Here is a 21146-nt window from a genome sequence, read left to right as displayed (position 1 = left end):
CTGGATGGAGGTGAGCTCAGTCTTTCCAGCTTTACCAAACACTTGGCTCCAGGATGGTGATAGGTGAGCTGTCTGGGTGAAGGGGAGGCGTTACCTGTCAAACTAACAGGTGTTCTAAGGTGAGCTCAGCACAAATAGACATGTCTTCTGTAGCCAAACATGAACTGTCTCAGACTGTTTTTCAGTCAAGGTGTAAAAGCCTGGCGCAGCAACACTGCATACATTCGACTGTAAAATATGTTCCCATCAACCCATTACAGACTTGTGACTGGTAAAGTTACAAGTGCTGGAGCAGAATTTTTAAGTTAAATACAATAGAACTGGATCACACAAGGTTGTTGCTACTTCACTCTTCACATTTATACATTTGTATTTTGGTTTTTACTGGCATGTGTAGTACTACTGAATGTACTGCATGTGTAGTACTGCTACATGTGTAGTTACTACTGAATGTACAGAATGTGTAGTACTACTGAATGTACCAAATGTGTAGTACTGCTACATGTGCAGTACTACTGAATGTACTGCATGTGTAGTACTGCTACATGTGTAGTACTAGTGAATGTACTGCATGTGTAGTACAGCTACATGTGTAGTACTACTGAATGTACTGCATGTGTAGTACTGCTACATGTGTAGTACCACTAAATGTACAGCATGTGTAGTACTACTGAATGTACTGCATGTGGTCCGTACTACTGAATGTACCGAATGTGTAGTACTACTGAATGTACCGCATGTGTAGTACTACTGAATGTACTGAATGTGTAGTACTACTGAATGTACCAAATGTGTAGTACTGCTACATGTGTAGTACTACTGAATGTACCAAATGTGTAGTACTACTGAATATACCAAATGTGTAGTACTGCTACATGTGTAGTACTACTGAATGTACTGCATGTGTAGTACTACTGAATGTACCAAATGTGTAGTACTGCTACATGTGTAGTCCTACTGAATGTACCACAGATTAGTATCTCTATTATAAAAGCCAAGTGGCCTCTGTGTTCATGCGTGTATTTGTGTCTGGGGATTCACACAAAATCCTGCTGCAGTTTGTCATACTTGTGTATTTTTGGTCAAGGTACAGACTGGTGAAAACGGCAAGTCGATAGGACCAATATTCTGTGGGGTTCTGTAAACTGCCTTTAGAGTCTGGTTTCGACCATCTCTAGAGGTAAAGTGTCATGAGATAAGTTTTGTTATAATTTGGCGCTATATAAATAAAATCTGAATGATTTGAATTTGATATTTTGGGAGATATTAGTAATTTTGGAACACAACAGCCTTACAGTCACGTTGCTATACCCAGAATGCTTTGGTGGTGACTGCTGGACAAATGCGGTACAGCATGCACAAATACACAACAGCATAAAAACTACCACATCTACAGACCGTGGATCCAAACAGGCCAACGCACTGGTAGAATAGAAGAGCCTTTATTATCATTGTGTGTACAATGAAATTATTAAAATGTGTAGTATTTCTGAGTGGAACATTCGAGAGTAATACACAGCTGTGAGTTATTAAAGGCTATTCTATTATACACATGGTACAGACTGTAGTTTGTCTTCTTTATTTATCAATTGATGACTTAACTAGTTAAGTAACTCATGTCACTAATGATGTCATTACTTACTTTGTGACATCATCATCAGAGGTTATAAATAAGAACCATGGTGCAATGGTCTGATATTCTGGGTCCAGCTCCAGGAGCCTTTTCCGACCAGGCCCTGCCAGACTCTATAGGATGGGAGTGAGGTGGCCAGTCCTTAAAGACATCATTTTTTTGTCTTTCAGGTGGGGCTGCTGCTAGGGTCCTCCATCAGCTGGCCACATGTTGGTCTGCAGGTGGAAAACCAGCGCTGTGGAGGGAATCGGTAGGGAGGCGGTGTCCGTCCCATGGAGATCTACTGTACCTGTTGACTTGGTTTTGATCAGAGGAGGGTGGGTGGGTGAGCAGGAAAAAATGTTTTTGATGTCATCATTAATTCATACGCATCTTCAATTTCATTTAGTTTACTTCCTTCATACACATCTTTACTTTCATTATGTCATTAATTCATATGAATCTTTACTTTCATTTATGTCACTACTTTGTAACCATCTTTAGTTTGTATTTAGTTCATGTCATTAGGTCATACTCACCTTTAGTTTCATTTATTTTACATCATTAGTTTGCACGCATCTTTAGTTTACATAATTAGTGGTACCTTAGAAATGCTCGGGTTAATCAGAGTGAAAAGAAATCAAAACGTAAAACAACCCACAGGCACCACATTTACAGGGTTGACAGACTGCTGCCAAGTCCAAACGGCCTGAACAGTCTAAAGCAGTTCCCACCATAGAACCAGTCGCAGGATTGGCAGGGTCAGGACTCACAAAAAGGGATAAATTCATTCCATCACTAAATGTGAAGCATCATAGGTTCATTTACCTGATGCAATTAATTTGTATACATCTTTAATTTATGTCTTTAAGTTGGATATGTCTTTGGCTTCATTTATTTCACATCATTAGTTTGTATGCATCTTTACTGTTTTACATTATTAGTTCATACGTGTCTTACTTTAGTGTACTACTAAATGAGGTACATTCAGTACTACTGCTGAATGTACCACTTGTGTGTAGTACTATTGAATGTGTGGTTTGTGCACGTCTTAAGTTTAATTCACTTTATTTAGTTTCATACACGTTTACTTAAATTTTTGTTTGCACATTATTAGCTCTTACACATTTTTACTTTCATACAGTCCTACTTGGTACGTCTTTAGTTTCTTTTCCTTGTTGGTTTGTACATGCCCTTACTTTTATTTATTTTCCTGTGGACTCATCTTTACTTTCATTTTTTGCTCAGTCAGCAATAGCACTATTGTTCTCTATTATTCCACTTCCTGTACATATTTTGTCATCTATTCCTGCATACTCTGCTATTAAAACCATTCAAACATGAAAATGTGTCGCACATTAAGCATGTTTATGCTTCTCCAACTTTTTTCTCATTGAAATGAATAAGACAGTCCATCGACCTCCCCCTATTTAAACTTCAACTACAACTAATTTCAACTTTCCAACTTCATTTAAATTTTATACAAGAGTTTAAACTATTACACTTCTATTCAACTTTTTTTTGTTTATCTTTCTGGCATTATGAAACCCACGCATCTACTTTCCATGTGGCTAAAAAAGTTGTTTTCAGTCTTATGGAGATGCATTTTCCAATTAATTCACTAGGTTTTTGAAATGCTTGATGAGCTTAAGACGAAAGAAAACTTCAACTTGTGAAGAACATGACAAATTTATGACAAACATTCAAAATGAACACATTTGGATATGAGGCTGTCACTGGACAGGAAGCAGATGAGAAAATGTCAGGGACTAAAAGTGTCGGTGGGGTAGGAGCTCCAGTGGCATAAAATCAAACTAATCAAGAACCCCTTCACACCTCAATTTATGATTTCACTGCATGATTGAGCAATGCAGTTTCACACCTGTAGGGTTGAAAATATTTGATTTGGCAGAACATATTAGATAAAACTGCAAAAATTACATGTACATCACATCAAAAGTATCAGTACTTCAGAAGCACTGAAAAAAGCTGGCTAATCTATCACTTGTGTTTAGCATATTTACAACAGTATCAATGACAATGATACTGGTCAATGTATTTCAAAAGAATCTTTATTGTTCCAATAGCAGACACTTCTTTGCTGCGTCTGTAATGGACGGTATAAAAACATGATAAAGAAAATATACAACAGATGTTTAGCACCAGGTTCTTCAACAGAGAGCGATTCATCAAGACTAAATCAGCACTCTTCCCTCATGTTGAAATGGCAACCATAGTGACACGCATACAGGGGTAGTCAGGCACACTACACACACTAAAGGTTTTAAGTTTTGACCTATGGCCACACATCTCAGATCTAACAACCAGCCAGGTGGAGGGCAGGAAACCATGATATCTAGCCAAGATAAGAGTTTACTCTTCACCTCTCTGGCCTTTTCTGTCACACGATTGATAAAAACCACAAAGCAGTAGGCCTAGCTGAGCCACAGCGGAGGTAGGCGGAAATTGGATAAAAAAAAAATCTCCCACCTGCTTTTAAACAAATAATGCTAGTACGTTAGGACAAAAATACATTAATGCTATTACAACAGTTACGGATCTGGTGGGGAAAAAAGTATAGAGCATTATCCTTTGAGATCACATTACATGGCTATGGAAACAACTGAAATGACATCCCAGGCCATCGGTACTTGTGTACGTACATCCATTCGTCTGTCAGCAATAAAATAACTACTACATACTGATAAATCTTCTGGGTTTGTATTGCACCAAACAGATTCTGTAGTTTTACAGTAGGGTTGGTAGTGGGCATGGGGATGTGCAAAAATATCGGGAAGGAATCTGTGTAGTGGGTGATAATCTCAAGTGGAATAGTGCAACAAGTAAATCTTACACTGACATATAGCGTGTGCTTTGGGAAAAACAAGATGACAGTCATGTGAAGACAAATTAAAAAAAAAAAAAAGACCATTTGTCCTGATGTTACCTTGAAACTGAAATTCACAATTCTAGAAATTACATTAAGGAGAAAAAAAAAAAAAATCACAAAATATTTGGTCTTTACAAATAGAGAAATAAAACCATAGAGGTGTTCGGATGTGGCTTGGTCACATGTAAATATATTCCTTCATTTAAAACAGGTTTTGGCTATTGGCTTGCAATACATCTACAGTAACAAGCATCATATTGCAGCCTGCACAAGGCTCAGGCTGAGTTTAGGTTAAAAATTTATTTCACACAAAATTTTTCAGACCTAAAACATAAAAAAATTATTAAATTAGCAATTATAAATTTTAGTACCAAAACAAGGGTTTATGGGATTTTGTCTGTTGTGTTTTAAAAGGGGAGACAATGACTCACAGTAGAAATGTACTGTATATACGTACTTAATTTAAAAGGTTACTATCTGAAAATAGTTGCTTTCCTTTATCATGTTTTGAAGGAACTGTCTGTTAGCAGTCTAGCTTTGTCTTCCCTCCAGCACTCTGACAGGGCCAATTGTATAAATGCTTTCCCCACTAAAACTTTGTTTTATGTAATGATTTGATCTACATGTTTAAAAAGACAAAGGCAAGTTGACGAAACAAAAAAAAAAAAAATCAGACATTCTGTACATACATATCCATGGATAAAAATAGTGCAACATCAAGCTTTTGTTAAGTTAAACTGCTACATATTTGCTGAGTGTAAGACTGAACCATAGTGGGATGATCAGTCTACGTGGTCAGCTCAATGTCCAAAGGCACCATGTTAACCACAGTCCCTTTTCCCAGGATGGAGGAGGTCTCTTGCTTCATTTAGTTTTCTGTCAAAAAAGAAAAAGAAACCACAAGTTTGCTTTGTATTTAATAGAAACGGCTACTCGTTAAGTTGATGCCTTTAGTGGTATTCAATGAAAGAAGAAAGTTAGTTACCAAACACAAAGTCACGCCATCTCAATCCCGACAGGCCTCTCATTCGCGATTGTCTCAACATTTTCGCTGGTGGTGGTTGTGGTGGTTCAGTAGACACAACCCCCATCCTGTATCTGCCTTTTTGCCTCCCCACTGGGACCTCATCCTGCCCCTGGACTGATTTAGGTGCAGGACTTGCCGAGTCTCTTGAAGCAGTCCCATTCAGACTCCTTTTTCGTTTAGTTTTCACAGTTTTAACAACTCCTACAAGTTTCCTCTCTTTTCCTGCGAACAGTAATGCTGAAGGTGACCCATCATCCAGTGTGACAGTACAAGAGTCCCACTCTTCCTCTGTTGACTCATTGTCTGGTGAGTTGATCTTCCTCAGAAAAACACGGCACTCCTTCAGTGTTCAGGACTCCAGGCTTTAGAGCACAGGTTCTGCTCTTTGGGTGCATCCACAGGTGCCACAGTCTGTCCAAACAGAACTGGGTGTTCTCCAAACCAGCAGACAAGTGACCTTTTGTTGATCTATGTAATGCTTTTCGTTTTGGTTGTAGGTCCACTTACTACGAATCCATCTGAGCTACTTGATGCTGCTTTTACATTCCCTCTCCATTTCCTCTGTCTCTTTTGCTCCCTCTCCCTTTCTTTCTGGGTCAGAAACCTTGTCCTTGCCCTAAAAAGTATGGCCTGGTATTTGCCAAATGTTTTACTTCGGATTCTGTGTTTGAGCTTGCCTGTTGCACAGTCGTAGTGAAAAGCTGACGTCTAATTTTATGCGATGATACATTTCTCCTCTTTCTTAACCTTTTTGAGCCTCATCATAGTGAAAAGGGCTTTTTGGCACAGTTTTAGCAAACTTTTGATGTGTTTGCGAAGGCGCTCTGCTTGGGGACTGTGGCAAACACTTTTCTTGTTGGTAGAACGAGGGAAATGCATGAGCTCGTAAGGATTACGGGAGCTTGCTTTCTTTACAATAGCCAGAGACTGTGTCTCTGTGGTCTGCATAAACCAGGAGCAGAGCTGCTGCATACTACATGACCGTGGTTTGTTGGGAGAGCAGTCAAACAGTGTTCGAACCACAGAGGAACGCTTTGATTCTTACTCAAAGAACTGCTACATTTTGTGTCCAATTTAGAATTAAGCTCAGTTTGCTCTTTGTTATCCACAGTGTCTGAGACCAGGTGTCAGAGATGAGTCGTATTCGCCTAGCAAGCTCCTGGTTCAAGGTCTTCTCCCGTGCAGATGGTGCCCACCACTTTAGTGTCTCTTTTGGAGTAAAGATTGAGTCTACAGACACTCCTGCCACTTGGCTGAGGTCCCGAGAAATGTTCTTCCTCTCTTGTCCACATAAATGTCTTTTATCCCCTGACGTTTCCGTGTTACTGTGGGCTGCCCCTTGTTTCCTTTCACTGCAGGCCTTGTTTAACAGAAGCTGTTTTGAGCGTCGTAGCAGAGCATTGCTACGACTGTATGATCTTGATGTGGCTGTGGCAACAGCATGCAAGAAGTAGATAGAGGGCTTTCTCACTCTCAGTGAGTGACGAACTGCAACAGGCAGTTCTGGCTCTTTGTCTTTACTTTCATCTTTTGCTTCTGTCCTTTCCTCTACTTGACAGCTTTTGCTAGCTGACTGACGAGTGATTGTCCTGGACTCTTTGGCAGATTTTAATTCTGGTATGAGTGTTTTCTTATGATTTAGATTTTGTGTGGACTGCCTGGTGTCCTTGTTTATCTGAATTTTGCGTTGTCGAGGCGACACTGTGGTAACTGTGACTGAAATTCCAGAGATTTTAACTTTGCAGGCCTACCTGGTTTCCTTGAGGGTGCAGCATCATCATGCATCTGACATTTGATGTTGCTGCTAGAGTGAGTAGTAACTCTTTCACAGGTCTCACAAGAGTCACTCCTGGACAATTCTGTTGACGCAGGTTTTATATGTCTTGGACTGGTCTTGGGAGTTTTGCATTAACATACTCCAGTCACTGTTCAGCTCACTGCTTGCCAAGCATCATGGAATTCTGTTTGTAGCTGGTCAAAGCCCTCAGACACCATCCGTTTGTTTCTTCTTGAACGGCCATAAACAACTGTTATTTTGAGGTTCTTGTTAACGTTTTCTTCACTTTCAGATGGTACAGCCGAATTTCCATTCTTGTTGTTTCTTTCTTTACCGGTTCCCTCAGCTTTCAGCTTGCGAGGCCGACCAATTGGCCTTTTAACTTATTCTCTAGTTGTTGTCCCAACTTTTGGGACGCCCAGGACGTCGTTTTGGGGAGTGGTTTCATGGAAAGAGCAGCAAGTCACCTGATGACCTCTGGCTCTCAGCTGCACGCTTGGTTGGTGTAATTTCACCTGATCTTCTGAACCTGTTTTAGGTGATGAAGAGGCTGTCTTGGGTGAAGACACACATTTGGGCGATGAGGAGTTGACTTGGGGGAAGAGGCAGATTTGGCTGGTGAAGAAACAGTCTTGGTTGAAGAGGCAGATTTGGCTGGTGAGGAAGCAGACCTGGGTGATGAATAAGGAGACTTGGTAGGTGAGGTAGCAGACTTTAGTGGTGATGTTTTTTGTGACAAAGCAGACTCAGACCTCTTGTTTTGTTCTTGCTCAGGTGTCCCGGACCAGGAAGATTCTTCACATGGGTCAAAACATTCCTCTGCATGTGCACTGGAACCAAAGCTTGCTGATTTGAGACTATATTTGATTCCCTCCTTATCCTTTACCTGTGATACAAACATAAGCTTGATTGGACTAGTGTACTGTAGATGGGAGTTAGAAGGACTTTCATCACATGCAGCAGAACTATTGACAACTTTAACATCTGACAGCATTTTTGACTTTTCTAAACCTGCTGTTGAGTCCTGTAATTTTTTTGGTGATGGCCGTAGCTTCTGCGAGGTCAGGTATACATTTACTGCAATCTGTTAAATTGTTTGTTTAGCAAGACTCTTCTCTTTGGTGGTCAGAGTTGGTGGAGAGACCTTGCTTTCATCATTTACGTTCAATGCTTCAAAAAGTTCTCTGTGTGTTGCTTTACAGGAAAGCTCTCCTGTAATATCAGGTGATTCTTTTTTCTTGATTCAATTTGGCCATCTTAGCATCTGGCTGGTTAGGAGAAGTATACAAGGTGCTTGGTATCAAATCTTTGTCTTGTGGGTTCTATGATTAAAAATACTTTCTGAGAAACATGCAACAAAGTACATTTTGCGAGGCTCTGTGACATAAGAGGAAAAGCGCTGTGGTGGGACTATGTTTCTCCTGGATTTCTTGCCTCCTTGGAGTGGTTTAACTGATATTTCTTCTTCTGGCTAACAGGACTTTGGCACTTTCTATGAGAGCCTGTTTTATCTTCATTATCAGACCCTTTACCTGATGGGCTTTCTGCTTGGGTCCTGTCTTTCCCATAACTGCTTCTGCACTATCTGTGCTATTGGTTCTGCTGTGACGTCTTGATGATGCTGCTTTCACTGTCATCATCTGCGACTGTGATATGTCACCTCTTGAACGTCTGTGGCAGTGCATGCTCAGAAATGTAGGGGTAGGTATTTGGCTGTCTAGGATTGTTAAATGATTTTTCTCTCCAAATATTACTTTTCATTCTCCTCTGCTTTAATTACTTGACCTCCATCTGTAACTACAACTGTCTGTATGTCTTCTTTTACTTCATCCTTATCCGTTTCAGTAGTGAGCATGTTCATTGTTTCCTCCGTAACAACTACCTCCATTTCTCCCTTAGATTCCTCTTTAATTAGGTCTGAAGTGCTTGATGTGGTTATACTAACATTTTTTCCATCCTTTAATCTGGCCTTCTTTGCTGGTGGCACCTTCCTCCTATTGTAGGACTGGTCAAGCAAGGCAAGCTCCCGTTTAATTTGTAAGGTGTGCCTTCGGGTTGAAGCATCATCAGCAGGTGTTGCTAGAGCAGCAAGGACTTCTTGACGACGTCTAGAGCGGGTGTTGGGTGATTTAGTCACTTTGTTATCCTGGCGATTGAACAGCTCACTCAGATTGTATTCACTTGCACTGCCTGTGTGAAGCACTGTAGTGATAATTTCAGTTAGATGAGCATCAGCATGAAACTGCAGATTCTGACTAGTTGAAGGAACCTGTAGCTGCTCCTTTTCCATAACAGAAACAGCTGAAGAAGTCAGAGGTGCATCCTTCTCCACAGGTCTGATTGTGTCCAGTCTCTCACTAAACCGATTCACAACATCTTGGAGTAACGTCCCACTGGCATTCCTCTCAACCTGACTGTTCCTTGGAGTTCTACAGTCTACTCTTTCTTCTGCATCTGCATCCATCTCTTTCTTGTGGCTTGTATTTGCAACATAGTCTTTATCGGTCAGCCCAGTTTTCTCCTCTTGTATATGGTGAAGAAGAGACGGTGGCTTTTCATCACTTTGCTTATCAATATCTGATGGTATAGGGGAAAGAGGTGGAGGAGAGGGACTCTGCTCTCTCTTGAGAACAGGGCATGGAGGATCCCTATCCCCAACCCCCCCTTCTAATGTGTTTCTTGCTTGAGTCAGACAGATGTGGTTTAAATAACAAGGGCAAGAACAAGGGCTGTGTTGGTTACAGCAGACTGAGGAGGGGAGAAAACTAGATGAAGTGCACATTGAAGGGGACACGGGTACGAAGGAGAGTTTGCAAATGAGCACCTATTATTAATATGACCTAAAGTGTGGCTTTGGCAGGAAATGCAGTGCAGCCTCTTGGGACACAAAAGAGTGCAAGTTTCCCTCTCACATCTCTGCTTACAGCAGTAGTTTGTGCATTGAGACGCCTCACTTTTACAGTCTTTTAAAGGGTAGTGATGGATGCTACAATTGGACTTGGAGTCTCCTTGATGGCACCTTGTGCTGCCACGACCTTGATGATCACAATCAGTTAAAGGGAAGTGCTGGCTGCTGTTAGAGCCCTTTTACAGTCACTTAGCTCAATTTGATTCGGCGTAACATTATCCTGAGGGTTCACATCACAATGACAGCAGTAAGACTCAGTTTGAGCAACAGCTTTTTGATTACTGAAAAACAGCAACTTTTCCTGCTGTGCCAGCTTCAGGATTTGGTACAGTAAGGAACGGTGTGATGGGCAAAGTGAGCTGAAAATGACATCCAATGCACAGACGTGATGACACTTAGTCCCTTGCAGTCCCACTTCTCCTGATTCCTCTGCAAATGATGACAGCCGGCAGCTAGAAGCAAAAACGCAAAGAGCAGAGAGTTGAGTTAGGAGATTGCTGAGGCTTTCATGAGGTCTGATTATCAGCAGTAGGTAAAAGACATCTACTGGAGCTTGTTGGATGAAAATTCTCTTCCTGTCTCTGCATAGCTTGGTTGGAAAATAATAATAAAAAAACCTTCAAAACTTCTTTACACTGAAGAAAATCCAGTGGTAAGACACTGTAGCAGAGAAGATGACACATCATTTGAAATTACTAATATACAGTTGCAGTAAATATAAGTAAAACCTGATTTAAACGCTTTAAACTCAGGTACAGAATTTGTCTTTTGTTACAGGTAAGTATGTGTTGGCCTTGAACAGAAACTGCAGTGACCATGGTAACAGATATCCAACAGAAATGGCAGCCACAATTTAATGTTGGGCCATCATGGATTTTGACAAAAGCATTAGAGTACATTTCTAAGACAACTACAAACATAAATACACACTAAAACATTATCAGTATATATAAAACTCTGACAGCTACTCAAGTTAATATTAGAGACCTGTTTTATTGATGACTTGCTGAAGGCAAATGACAATATTCTGCTAGATGCAGAAGGGAACGATTGTAGAAACGCTCAAAGTGAAGTTTTTTCAACAGCACTTTTCATCAACAAGCTAACACATCAAAAACTTTTCCAAATGTTCAACTCAAATAATACTCAAATCAATTCTTAAGAGAAATTATTTTCACTACAAAGTTGGCTTTAGTGGTATGACATTTAAAGTGTGATACTGGATAGTATTTGTAGTGATTTGGTATGACCTTGTACCAGACCTTGAACATTTTCAAAAAGTGTTGGATGCAATACAAGAGACTTACATTCTGTAGTGCTACTGCTGAGTTTTTTTTATGACAACCAAATAATTTTTTTTTGTTAAAAATACTTAAATAATTTCATTTTGACATAAACACTAAACAAGCACAATATTCAGGGGTGTCATTTCAGGATTAAATAAATTACATAAGATAACATTAAAAGCGATCATGCAGTTGTAGCAATACACATTTCACATTGCATCAGAGTGCCTCATTACGAATCCAGAACTACAACAATCAAACTAGTAAAATCACAGTTATGAAGCACAATCAATAAATAAGTATGCAGCAACAACACAAAACACAACAATTAAATGCTTCTTATAAATCATAGTGCATAATTGATTATGCATAAATAGCAGATTTGTGTTTAGACGTTAGAAAGATTTGCCAGCAGTTCAGTCCTAAAACAAACAAACAAAAATGCTGTTGAACAATTTGAAAACAATCCCAGTAATGCTATGATGCAAATATTAAATGTTTGTTTCTTAACCGGAGTATAGGATCATTTACAAAACCGCCCTTTACTATAAAGATCAGACAGTTCCCAGAGTATAGACATCATGCTGCACTATGCTTTGGCCCAGACACAGGCACTGTGTACTGTTATGACCAGAGACATTCGGAATTTGTATAGTCTAAAATGCCACTGAGATAAATAAAAGCTTTACCATAACAGTTCTAACTAGTAGCATTCAAACTACAAATAACACATAATAAACATAATGCATTAACTTGATGCTTAAGTGTTGTCGATGTCAATACATTTACACTTAGGTGTTGTTCCTTGAGAGACAAAGAGCTCATAATGTTCCCAAGCTAAATAAGAGCTCATACCCCAGCATATTCAATATCAAAACACAGAGGCCTTGAAGTGAAACCTGACGCTGGGCTACAGGCAGATAAAAGTTTAGAGGTATATGTGGTAATGAGGTTAGAAAGAGAGACAGGCAGGCTAACATCACAGCAAAACAAATTGAAGCAGCTTTCGGTAGGTAACCATGAACTGCTGCTTTGGTAGTAGCACTGCTAATGAAATAAGCCCATCTCAGACACAACATTTTCCAGACCCAGGCAAAGTAACCTGAAGTCTTGTACTGTATCAAGTCACTGTCACCATGCCATCATTTAACAATTTACAATAACCTCCTTTAGACCACGCATTACCCTATCCATTCAAAAAAAACAAACCTGTCATTTACATTTCACATATTTCACTGCATGTCACCTTGGAATCCCATTAGTCGAAATAAGCGTCTTTGTTTTAGCTGTGCATCTTTGTGCCAGGGAAATGGTCCCATAAAGTAATGTTTAAAGCAGCAGTCATGTAGAGGTTTACAGTAATACAGCTACAGTAGCAGAATTAGTATATATGTGACCGTAAAAGAACATTTTTCACAAACAATACACAATAACATACATTTCCCAAGCTTATCAGAGCACATTATAAAACATGCTGCACAGTAGCATTCCATCGACACTCAATACAATGTTCAGACTAGCTTGCACAAATAGAGAGGAAACTATGTGGACACAAAATGGCTTTTGTAAGATAATCTCTTCCAACAAAAACTCATAATGAAGATGTAGCCACCTCAGCAGGTTACACTGTACAATCACTGTTTGCAGAGGTGTCTAACAATAGTCATGAGTTTTTAAATCTGTTACAATGGCTCTAAGTCACTTCAGTAGCCTAGGTAAGACACCCAGAAGGAGAAAGCTGCAAATGACAATCATCAACACTCCATTAACAAGGAGTTTTAAGAATTGAATCAAACCTGAATAACCTAATAACCTATCAGCTAGAAAAGATGATAGTCATACTTTTTGAAGCTGTGAGTAGCACAATTGTGTTTCTCTTGCTTTATCCTGGGTGATCAGGACAGTGAGCAGTAAATGTCAGTATTCTCCTTAGAGAAATATAAAATCACAGTACTGTAAAGATTATCTGGAGATTTTATATGAAAAAAGGCTGCATTTTTTTAGCTTATTGTCTTGATTCTTCAGTAAGTTTTTTTTAATTTTGATAATTTTGGCAGCTTCAGGTGATATTGATCAATACCTTTTGAACATTTTGTGACTTATAGGTGTATTTATAAAAGCCCTGGCCAAAGCTGGAGAAACACAAGTAAAAGTATGACAATCACATTACAGACAAACAGTTAAAAGACCTGAATATTAATATCCATTTATCTTGAGAAGGCATGTTTTGTGTTTTAAGTGTCTCCAAAAAACTTGTATATCTTGTAAGAGGTGATGAGTTCAAGTGTTGAGGAGTTCTAGAGGCATTTTGTTGTCTAGAACCTCTTTGCTGCAGCAGCTGAGGCAAGAGTCCCTGAGTTATTGGAACTGGTGGTGCCAGAACCAGACAAGTTGGAACCGGATGGACAGACGTTGGCTGATTTCCTTTTAGGTGGGTTCTTCAGTGTCCCAGTACGCTCTTTAACTTTGTATTCCAGTGTGCTATGGGGCACCCCATAAACTCCCTGGGCCTTAGACACGCTCATGCGACCTGCCATCACCATAGAGATTGCCTCCTCCAACAGTTCATGGTCATATTGCGGTATCTTCCACGTTTCTTCCTTGGTTGTTTGTCTTTATCCCGACGGTCAGCCCCTCCTCTAAATCATCTAGTGAGAGCCACGTGGTCCCAGGCGATGAGGTGATTGGTTGGCACTACCCACACAGCCATGAGCCAAGACAGGAGGTCTGATTTTGAATAGAGATGAAGGTCTAGCAGCAGATGTGGACAGACTGGCAGTGCCCTCTGTTGATGAGGTACGATGATGTAAGTTTTCATTTACGCTGCAATTCTCAGCTGTGATTGATCTATTATGGTCTGACATGGAGCGGACCTGAGGAATACGCAGGGGTGGCGGGGGCTCCAAACTGGGAGTGGGGCTTGATGGGGCCTGGAGACCATCCCTGAGCTGGGGAAAAGAATGGGGGAGGGTCTTCTGTAGACCACTTGGCTGAAAAAAGGTGAGAGATGGTGAAGGGAAACTTAAGTCTCCATTCTCCTCAGCCCCACCAATTTCTGCTCGCTCTGCCCATGCTGCCACCTTCTGCAGAACAAGACGGGCTTCACCTCCCAGCATAGATGACATCACATTGTATGATGTCACTTCATCTCTGAAATCTCTGCTTCCTGGTGGCAGTTGAAGCATCCCCAGCCCCCCTTCAGCCCAGCTTTCAAGGCCTTGCCTCAGGGTGTGAAGTGGTATTCCATAGAGCAACGCCGCTCGCTGTTCCTGCAGCCTCCCTGAACGTATATCCTTCAAGGCCTTGGACAGCAAACCCTCAGACAGCTCCAGGCTCCTCTCAATGTACTCCTTCTGCCTGTGCTGCCTCCTAAGGATGGGAGGACCAAACAGCAGGGTCAGGATGGAGGTGATGAAGGTGTTTGAGTTTGGCATAGGGAACAGGGGAGATGCAGAGCGAGGGGTCCACTCCTTTATGCCTTGTGTTGGTAACATCACTGTGGCTGTTATGTTTCATGTCTGTCTGTTTTCAGTCTGTGTTCTCACACAGTGCTGCATGCCTCTCATGCACATGCATTCTCTGTGTGCAGCCAAGCCTCTTCACGTCCAGGTGGGACAGTCTGTGAATGGCTGGGGTTATTTTGGCACTCACACATAACCCCTGTAGTTTTGTGATATCCTTCAGTGAGAGTCCTACATGCTTGAAGGTTGAATAATCAAACTCATCGTAACTGGATCAGTAAAAAAGGAGGTAAAATCGTTGTAAGGTACTGCAATGTGCTCTTCATTGTACAATCCTGAGCTGCTGGTAAATGTTATAATACAATGCCATTGCTGTGACGTTACCGCTCAAGAGATAAAAGAGTCAACCCCATAGATCCAAAACACCAAACACAAACTAGCGTCTCAAAATAGTTAATAATTAACGGACCCAAAAGAGTGCCAAATAGTAGTCAGACAGTTATTCATTAGTTGATTTAAATCAAGTAACACTGGTAAATAGCATGTAACATAGTACTGACAGCCATTCAACCTTATTCTTGCTAAAGGCCTGAAAGCAAATGTATATAGCTACAAGACTGAACTCAAAAATGGCACTTTCCAAATATATGAAAATGTCTAATTGGTGTAAACAATAAATCTTAGTGTAAAATTACCCCAAGTTTTGCAGTTATTGTAATGTAAGGGCTTCCTCATGAATTCTCTCATAAGACCAAATACCAATGAAGCTTAAGACAAAGGATAATCATGATAACATATCTCTTACCCTGAGGCTTTGTGATTAGATGTGGAGGATGAGGATTTTGAAGTTGCTGAGCAAGCAGAATTCCTGTTGGAGAGGTCGAGCACGCCATCTGTTACAGGGATAATCGATTAAAACCGGTTAGGATTCAAGTCACATTGCAGTGGTACATTCAGTGAGTGTCTTAACATTTTGCAAGGGTAAAGGTCTTACAACTGCTGTCAGCGGATTAGCATTTACTTATTTTCTGGAAGTTCAGTAGGTGTTTAATGTCTTCCCTACCTGGTTGAGGTTCTGTCTCTTTCTCTTCCTGTGTACGGCTCACTGTGAGGTCAAGAGGGGCATCTGATGTTTCTGATAATGGGGAGGAGGTCCTTGTTGTAACACCCTTTGAACTGGTGTGGAGTAGGCACTTGGATGCATACTCCATGGCAAACTGATGTATCATCTTTTTCATCAGCTCCTGGGCAATGAGTGGGACGTTGGAATCATAGCCCAGGGACACATCTAATGAAGGGACACACAGAAAAGACATATATAAATGTCATGATGTTATATAACGCATTGCTCAATACTTCAATAGTGTCATTTATACAGGAAAAGAAAAGAACATTATTGTGTATTCAATATTGCTAAGAACTACTAAGATTAACCCTTCTTGTCACTTTAAAATAAGCTTTTTGCTTAGTATTTACTTCCAGGGTTGTAAAGTAGCATAGGTATAAAAGTTAGCACTGACCTATAATCTGTCGGTGCTAACTTTAACTCACTCACAAACATTATGAAGGTAACTCATATGACACCACCGTACTGGTGTGCCAGCAGCAAAACCAAACTATAATATCCCTGAACCTTGGCACATAAAAGTGAAACTACCAGCAAAGCAAGACTTGACTGGGGTCATATTACTTTTTTCTTTTGACAAAGAAAATATGACCCATTTCTCTCAAAATGTCAGAATGTGGTAATGGATACTCTTATGATTGTTTATGATTAACTAGTAACACCAGACTAAAGAGCTAGTGACGAGTCTGGTGTGTTCCAGAACAGTAAAAGCTGTAGCCTTTCTCTAGGCCACATTGAGTGTTCTGTAGTATACACACCAGGTAACAGAGAAGTTACTAACCAGAAAGGAGCCAAACATTTCAGTTTAACTGAAAGCTAGTATAATGCTAATCTGCTGCTATTTTCATCGTCATCATGGAGTATGAATTAGAAGATACAATTAACATGATTTTGTTGTTGTTTTTTTGCAATTCCATGTCACAGGAGAAAAATGTGTGCCAAAATAGGAAAAATCTAAAATGACACCAACCATCAGTCCTCATCCCCCAATACCAGGACTATCTAGAGCCCTTTTACACAGCACTTCTGTTATGGGAATATTTCGCCTTTAATCCAGAACAACATCTATGTAAATGAAATGGTGGGATCATTTGGTCCCACCTTTATCACAGCTTTGTAACGCCTCTGGAGGTAGTAACAGAGTTGTGATAAAGGTGGAATTCCAGAACGCTATGTAAAAGGAACACCTCTCGTTCCACAACCAAGGCGTGACGTTTTGATGAGGGTGACCCCTGCACCTGACAGACAGCGGGTGCTTATGGAGGCACTGGCAAGGATTCTGTGGCAGCCGCCTGGGTGCCACGGCTTTGTGCCAAGGGTGCTGTGGCTTTGTGCCAGGGATGCTGCAGGTGCCACGGCTATGTGCCAATGGTGCTACCACAAAATCCATGCCAGTGTCTCCATATGTCCACTATGCGCTGCGTCACCGCCCCTTTGATTCCAGAACGCAGGTCCACAGTGTAAAAGTCTAGCCTGTCTCACCTCTATTACTCTTTTGGCTTGACTGTGTAAATTGGTCTATGGTGAAAAAAAGGTGGGATCACCATCTCGCCTTTTTTCCGGGACCTCTGTGTAAAAGTAGCTTAGGTTTGTCCTAAGATGTTTTGACTGATCTCATCAAGATTTTAATGTATGTCTGTGCCCAAAAAAACAAACAAAACAAAAAACAGTCAAGAGACATGACAGCAGAGCAAGTAACCAAGAAATAACTGCATGTGGCGGTACATAGTTTTGGTTTTAAGCAAATAAATTTGTAACCAACACAAATCACCTTCTAAACATCTGAATTAGCTTGTTTCTTCTTGCAATTCATATATTTGCAGTGTAAGAAAAAGTATTCCTGGACTACGCTGCCTTCTTTCACTCATGGTTAAAATACAAACAGTGCACAACCAAAATAAGGTCATGAGAAGGAAAAAATGTGTTGTCTAATATACTGCATGTACTCTACACTTTATTCGTCCCCAAGGGGCAATTATTTGTGCAGCAGTGAAACACAGATAAGAATACAAGTTAAAGAAGACAAAAACAGAGCGCATAAAAGTGAATGGCCTCTGCTTTGTTTGATAACTTGCTCACAATTAAACTGTTAGTGTACCTCAACATGTAAGAGTTAGGGGTTAGCTTAACACTTACTTAACATGTAAGTTGACATAAATAGCTACGAATTGAGCCCCTGAGCATGTTTTCCCATAATGCAACTTGACAGGTTTGGTTATACATTTAACTGACCTTTCTTATGAAATACAGCTTGGAGGAACCTGTGAGCCGATTGGCTGCTTTCAGAGACAGTTGGAACATGACAGGGAGAGTAATCAGATGAGAGGAGAGGGGAGGCGTGGCTACTTGATCCTGAATGGGGGGAAAAATACAAGACAATTTACAAATAAAACCAAAATGTTTGATTCCTTATTAAATACTGTTGCTATGGTTCCTGTTAATCCTTGAGACATTTTACATTTCCAGATTGGCAACTGGCTAGTGTGAGGAACTGAGGTATGCTAATGAATGTACAAGGAACAATACACTACAGACTCTACCTATTACTGTACATATAACACAATGACCAAAATGTAGGTGGCAAAAATTCAGTTCAGCTGTTATGTACTGTAATATTGCATGTTTAAGTAAACATTTATGACATATGGTGATTCCATTTCTTACACTGAGTTTATCCAGGGAAAGGTTGCAGAATGAGCAGTAAGAGCAGCTTCCTTCTGGGGACCAGTCAACAACTTCGTCGGGTTCACAGTCTTAAAGATATTAAAAGCCAGTTTAGGGCGGAGTGAGAATATTGGGGAGGGCAACTAGAGTAAAAATATTTTTCTCTGTGCAATTCTGTTCACATACAAATGTGCTTATGCTTCTAACAGCAATAAGATAACCACTATAAAAGTATGAGAAAAGGCAATGGCAGATTTCAAACTGAATAACAAAACACCAGGTCTATAAGAAATACAAATAAGAAAAAAAAATAAGAAAACCATGTGTTGAGCAATTACTGTTTGTCTTCTATACAAAGCGTAATACACTATGCTTTCTAATACTATAAACCATGCCAAGATGAAATTTGCCTTAACTATAGTTGTTATATTGGCCTTTGAAACTCAACCAACCTCTACCAATTCATGTTATGATAACTGTTCCTAATTCCAAATTGAATTAGACCTTAGTGGCCAAAACTGCAAATGTGTGAACATTTTGACAACAGAATAGATAAGAGAAGCTTCTTTTTTTTTTTTTAAATAACAAGCTTAACTAATCAAACTCACTTTGAATATGAAGCTGTATATGAAGATTCTTGCAAAATAATCAATTTACTACCAAATAAATAACACGAGCAACATTATATCCATGTCAAGCAGGAAACCTAAATGTGACTCAGGCCAGTGAATACGTCTTACTAGCAACTCAAGTGCTGTTCACCTGCTGCCATGAATACTATGCAAACGACAATGGCACATATAAATAATGTAATGTCCATATACATAATACAACCTACCGTCAAATAATTAAGGTCTCTCAGCAGTAGTGGACCATAGACTCCCTCCAGAATGCTTTCAAACCCTGCAACATACATTAAAGAAGTAGTATAAATACTGTTGTGACATCAACACCAGTTGCATGCTTTACATGTTTAACATTGGGTACAATATGTTTTTACTGATAAGGACAAGAGCAGTTTGTCAAAACAGGTGCAACTTAACTGTTGACATCGTGCACATAAAACATCGAACAGGCCCAAGGTAAACGATGTTGCACAATCTGCATTTAATTAACCACAAAATTGTCAACACGATACCTCCACAAAATAATTAATTTAATGGCTATGTCTATGTTTCACTTTGCGTCTTCTAAATGTAATGTCAAAAGAAACATTACAATGGCATAAAGAATCCAGTTTATTTTGGATGAGCTCGTCAAATATCGCCGGCTTCGGCAGCATAAAAACTGTGTTAAAATTAGCCAACTGTAAGTGATAGACCACTACCAGAGACTGTTGTAATTTCTGCTTTCATCATATTGCACTGACATAAGCTGCTATAACGTAACTAAATTACAACCCATCCCCCAAATGATCTCAACATCGTTAATGTTAGCTTGTCATTAGCATAGTCAACATATCCGTCAATAAACACCTAAGCTATCTCTGTTAGTGTTACTTATCGACAAACTATATACTACACGATAAAGTAAAATATTAGAAATAAAATGTTTTCTCTGGCATAAAAAAAATAATCAGAAATAATGGTCGGCAAGTGGTTAGCTCACCGGCGCTCTGGGACAAAGAAAAGGAGCCAACTCGAAAAGCTAGCCAGCTGGTAGATATTAGCCGGGCAGCTTAAGTTAACGGCTAAAGCGGGCCACCTATGGTGCTACTAAGCTAGCTAGCCGCTACCTAGCTTTAGCTAGCGATGTAACATAGCTGGGGGTAACCGACCCATGGTACCGGGCGAATCTGTCGCAAACCCGTGAATTTATTGTACAATATAAAGCTGCACATGGATCATACCAACGCAGTGTATCAGTTTGTGTCGCCAAGAATCCAATTCCCGCCGGAAACCCTTCCTTTCTGCCGTGCATTTGGAGCACTGCACGGTCGCCATTCTGCCTTCCCCCCTCTCTCTCCCTCCGTCTGAGGAGGAAGCTGCCGTGAACGGTTCAGCAGCGGCGGTCACACCCCGGACCGCCGACAGGGGGCACTGCACTGAACTCTGCCCATGGATGTGTTCTACCCCAGCTAGGAGGGAGTTATAGCTTCCGTTACCTACCGCTTTTTGTTAAGATCACAGATGACTGTGGAAAAATGTGTGATAACGGTTTGGATCCACACGTCCAAGGGCTTATGAAATAGATTAACTGACCTCTCAGTGAGTAAGAGCTGCTGAATGACACATGTCTGTTCATTCGTAGTGTACTGTGTAGGTTTTTTCCTGCCATTTTCATTTTCATTTCTTTTTATGCTCATGTGCACCCCTTGAGTTTTATCTGTTGTTTGTGTTGCAGTTACATTTGTAATTTAAGTATAATGTTTGCATTTTTCTTAAATAGAGGGCTA

At 40.3% G+C, this 21146-nt stretch overlaps 1 protein-coding gene across 1 annotated transcript; it reads right to left on the bottom strand.

Annotated features, from left to right (window-relative positions):
- Positions 1-11182: 11182 nt before the first annotated feature.
- On the bottom strand, positions 11183-20720 carry lcorl (ligand dependent nuclear receptor corepressor-like). Its single transcript, XM_030131973.1, is given in 10 exon segments — positions 11183-14081; positions 14084-14137; positions 14139-14869; positions 15767-15854; positions 16025-16249; positions 18320-18439; positions 18563-18588; positions 18752-18840; positions 19590-19654; positions 20601-20720. Coding segments are annotated over 10 exon segments (1758 nt in total). The 5' UTR covers positions 20695-20720; the 3' UTR covers positions 11183-13815.
- Between the last annotated feature and the right edge of the window lie 426 nt (positions 20721-21146).

The sequence above is a fragment of the Sphaeramia orbicularis genome, chromosome 1 (assembly GCF_902148855.1).
Source record: "Sphaeramia orbicularis chromosome 1, fSphaOr1.1, whole genome shotgun sequence".
Classification (NCBI taxonomy): Eukaryota; Metazoa; Chordata; class Actinopteri; order Kurtiformes; family Apogonidae; genus Sphaeramia; species Sphaeramia orbicularis.
Note: the sequence above shows the minus strand (reverse complement) of the source record. Positions and strands in the feature narration are given on the sequence as shown.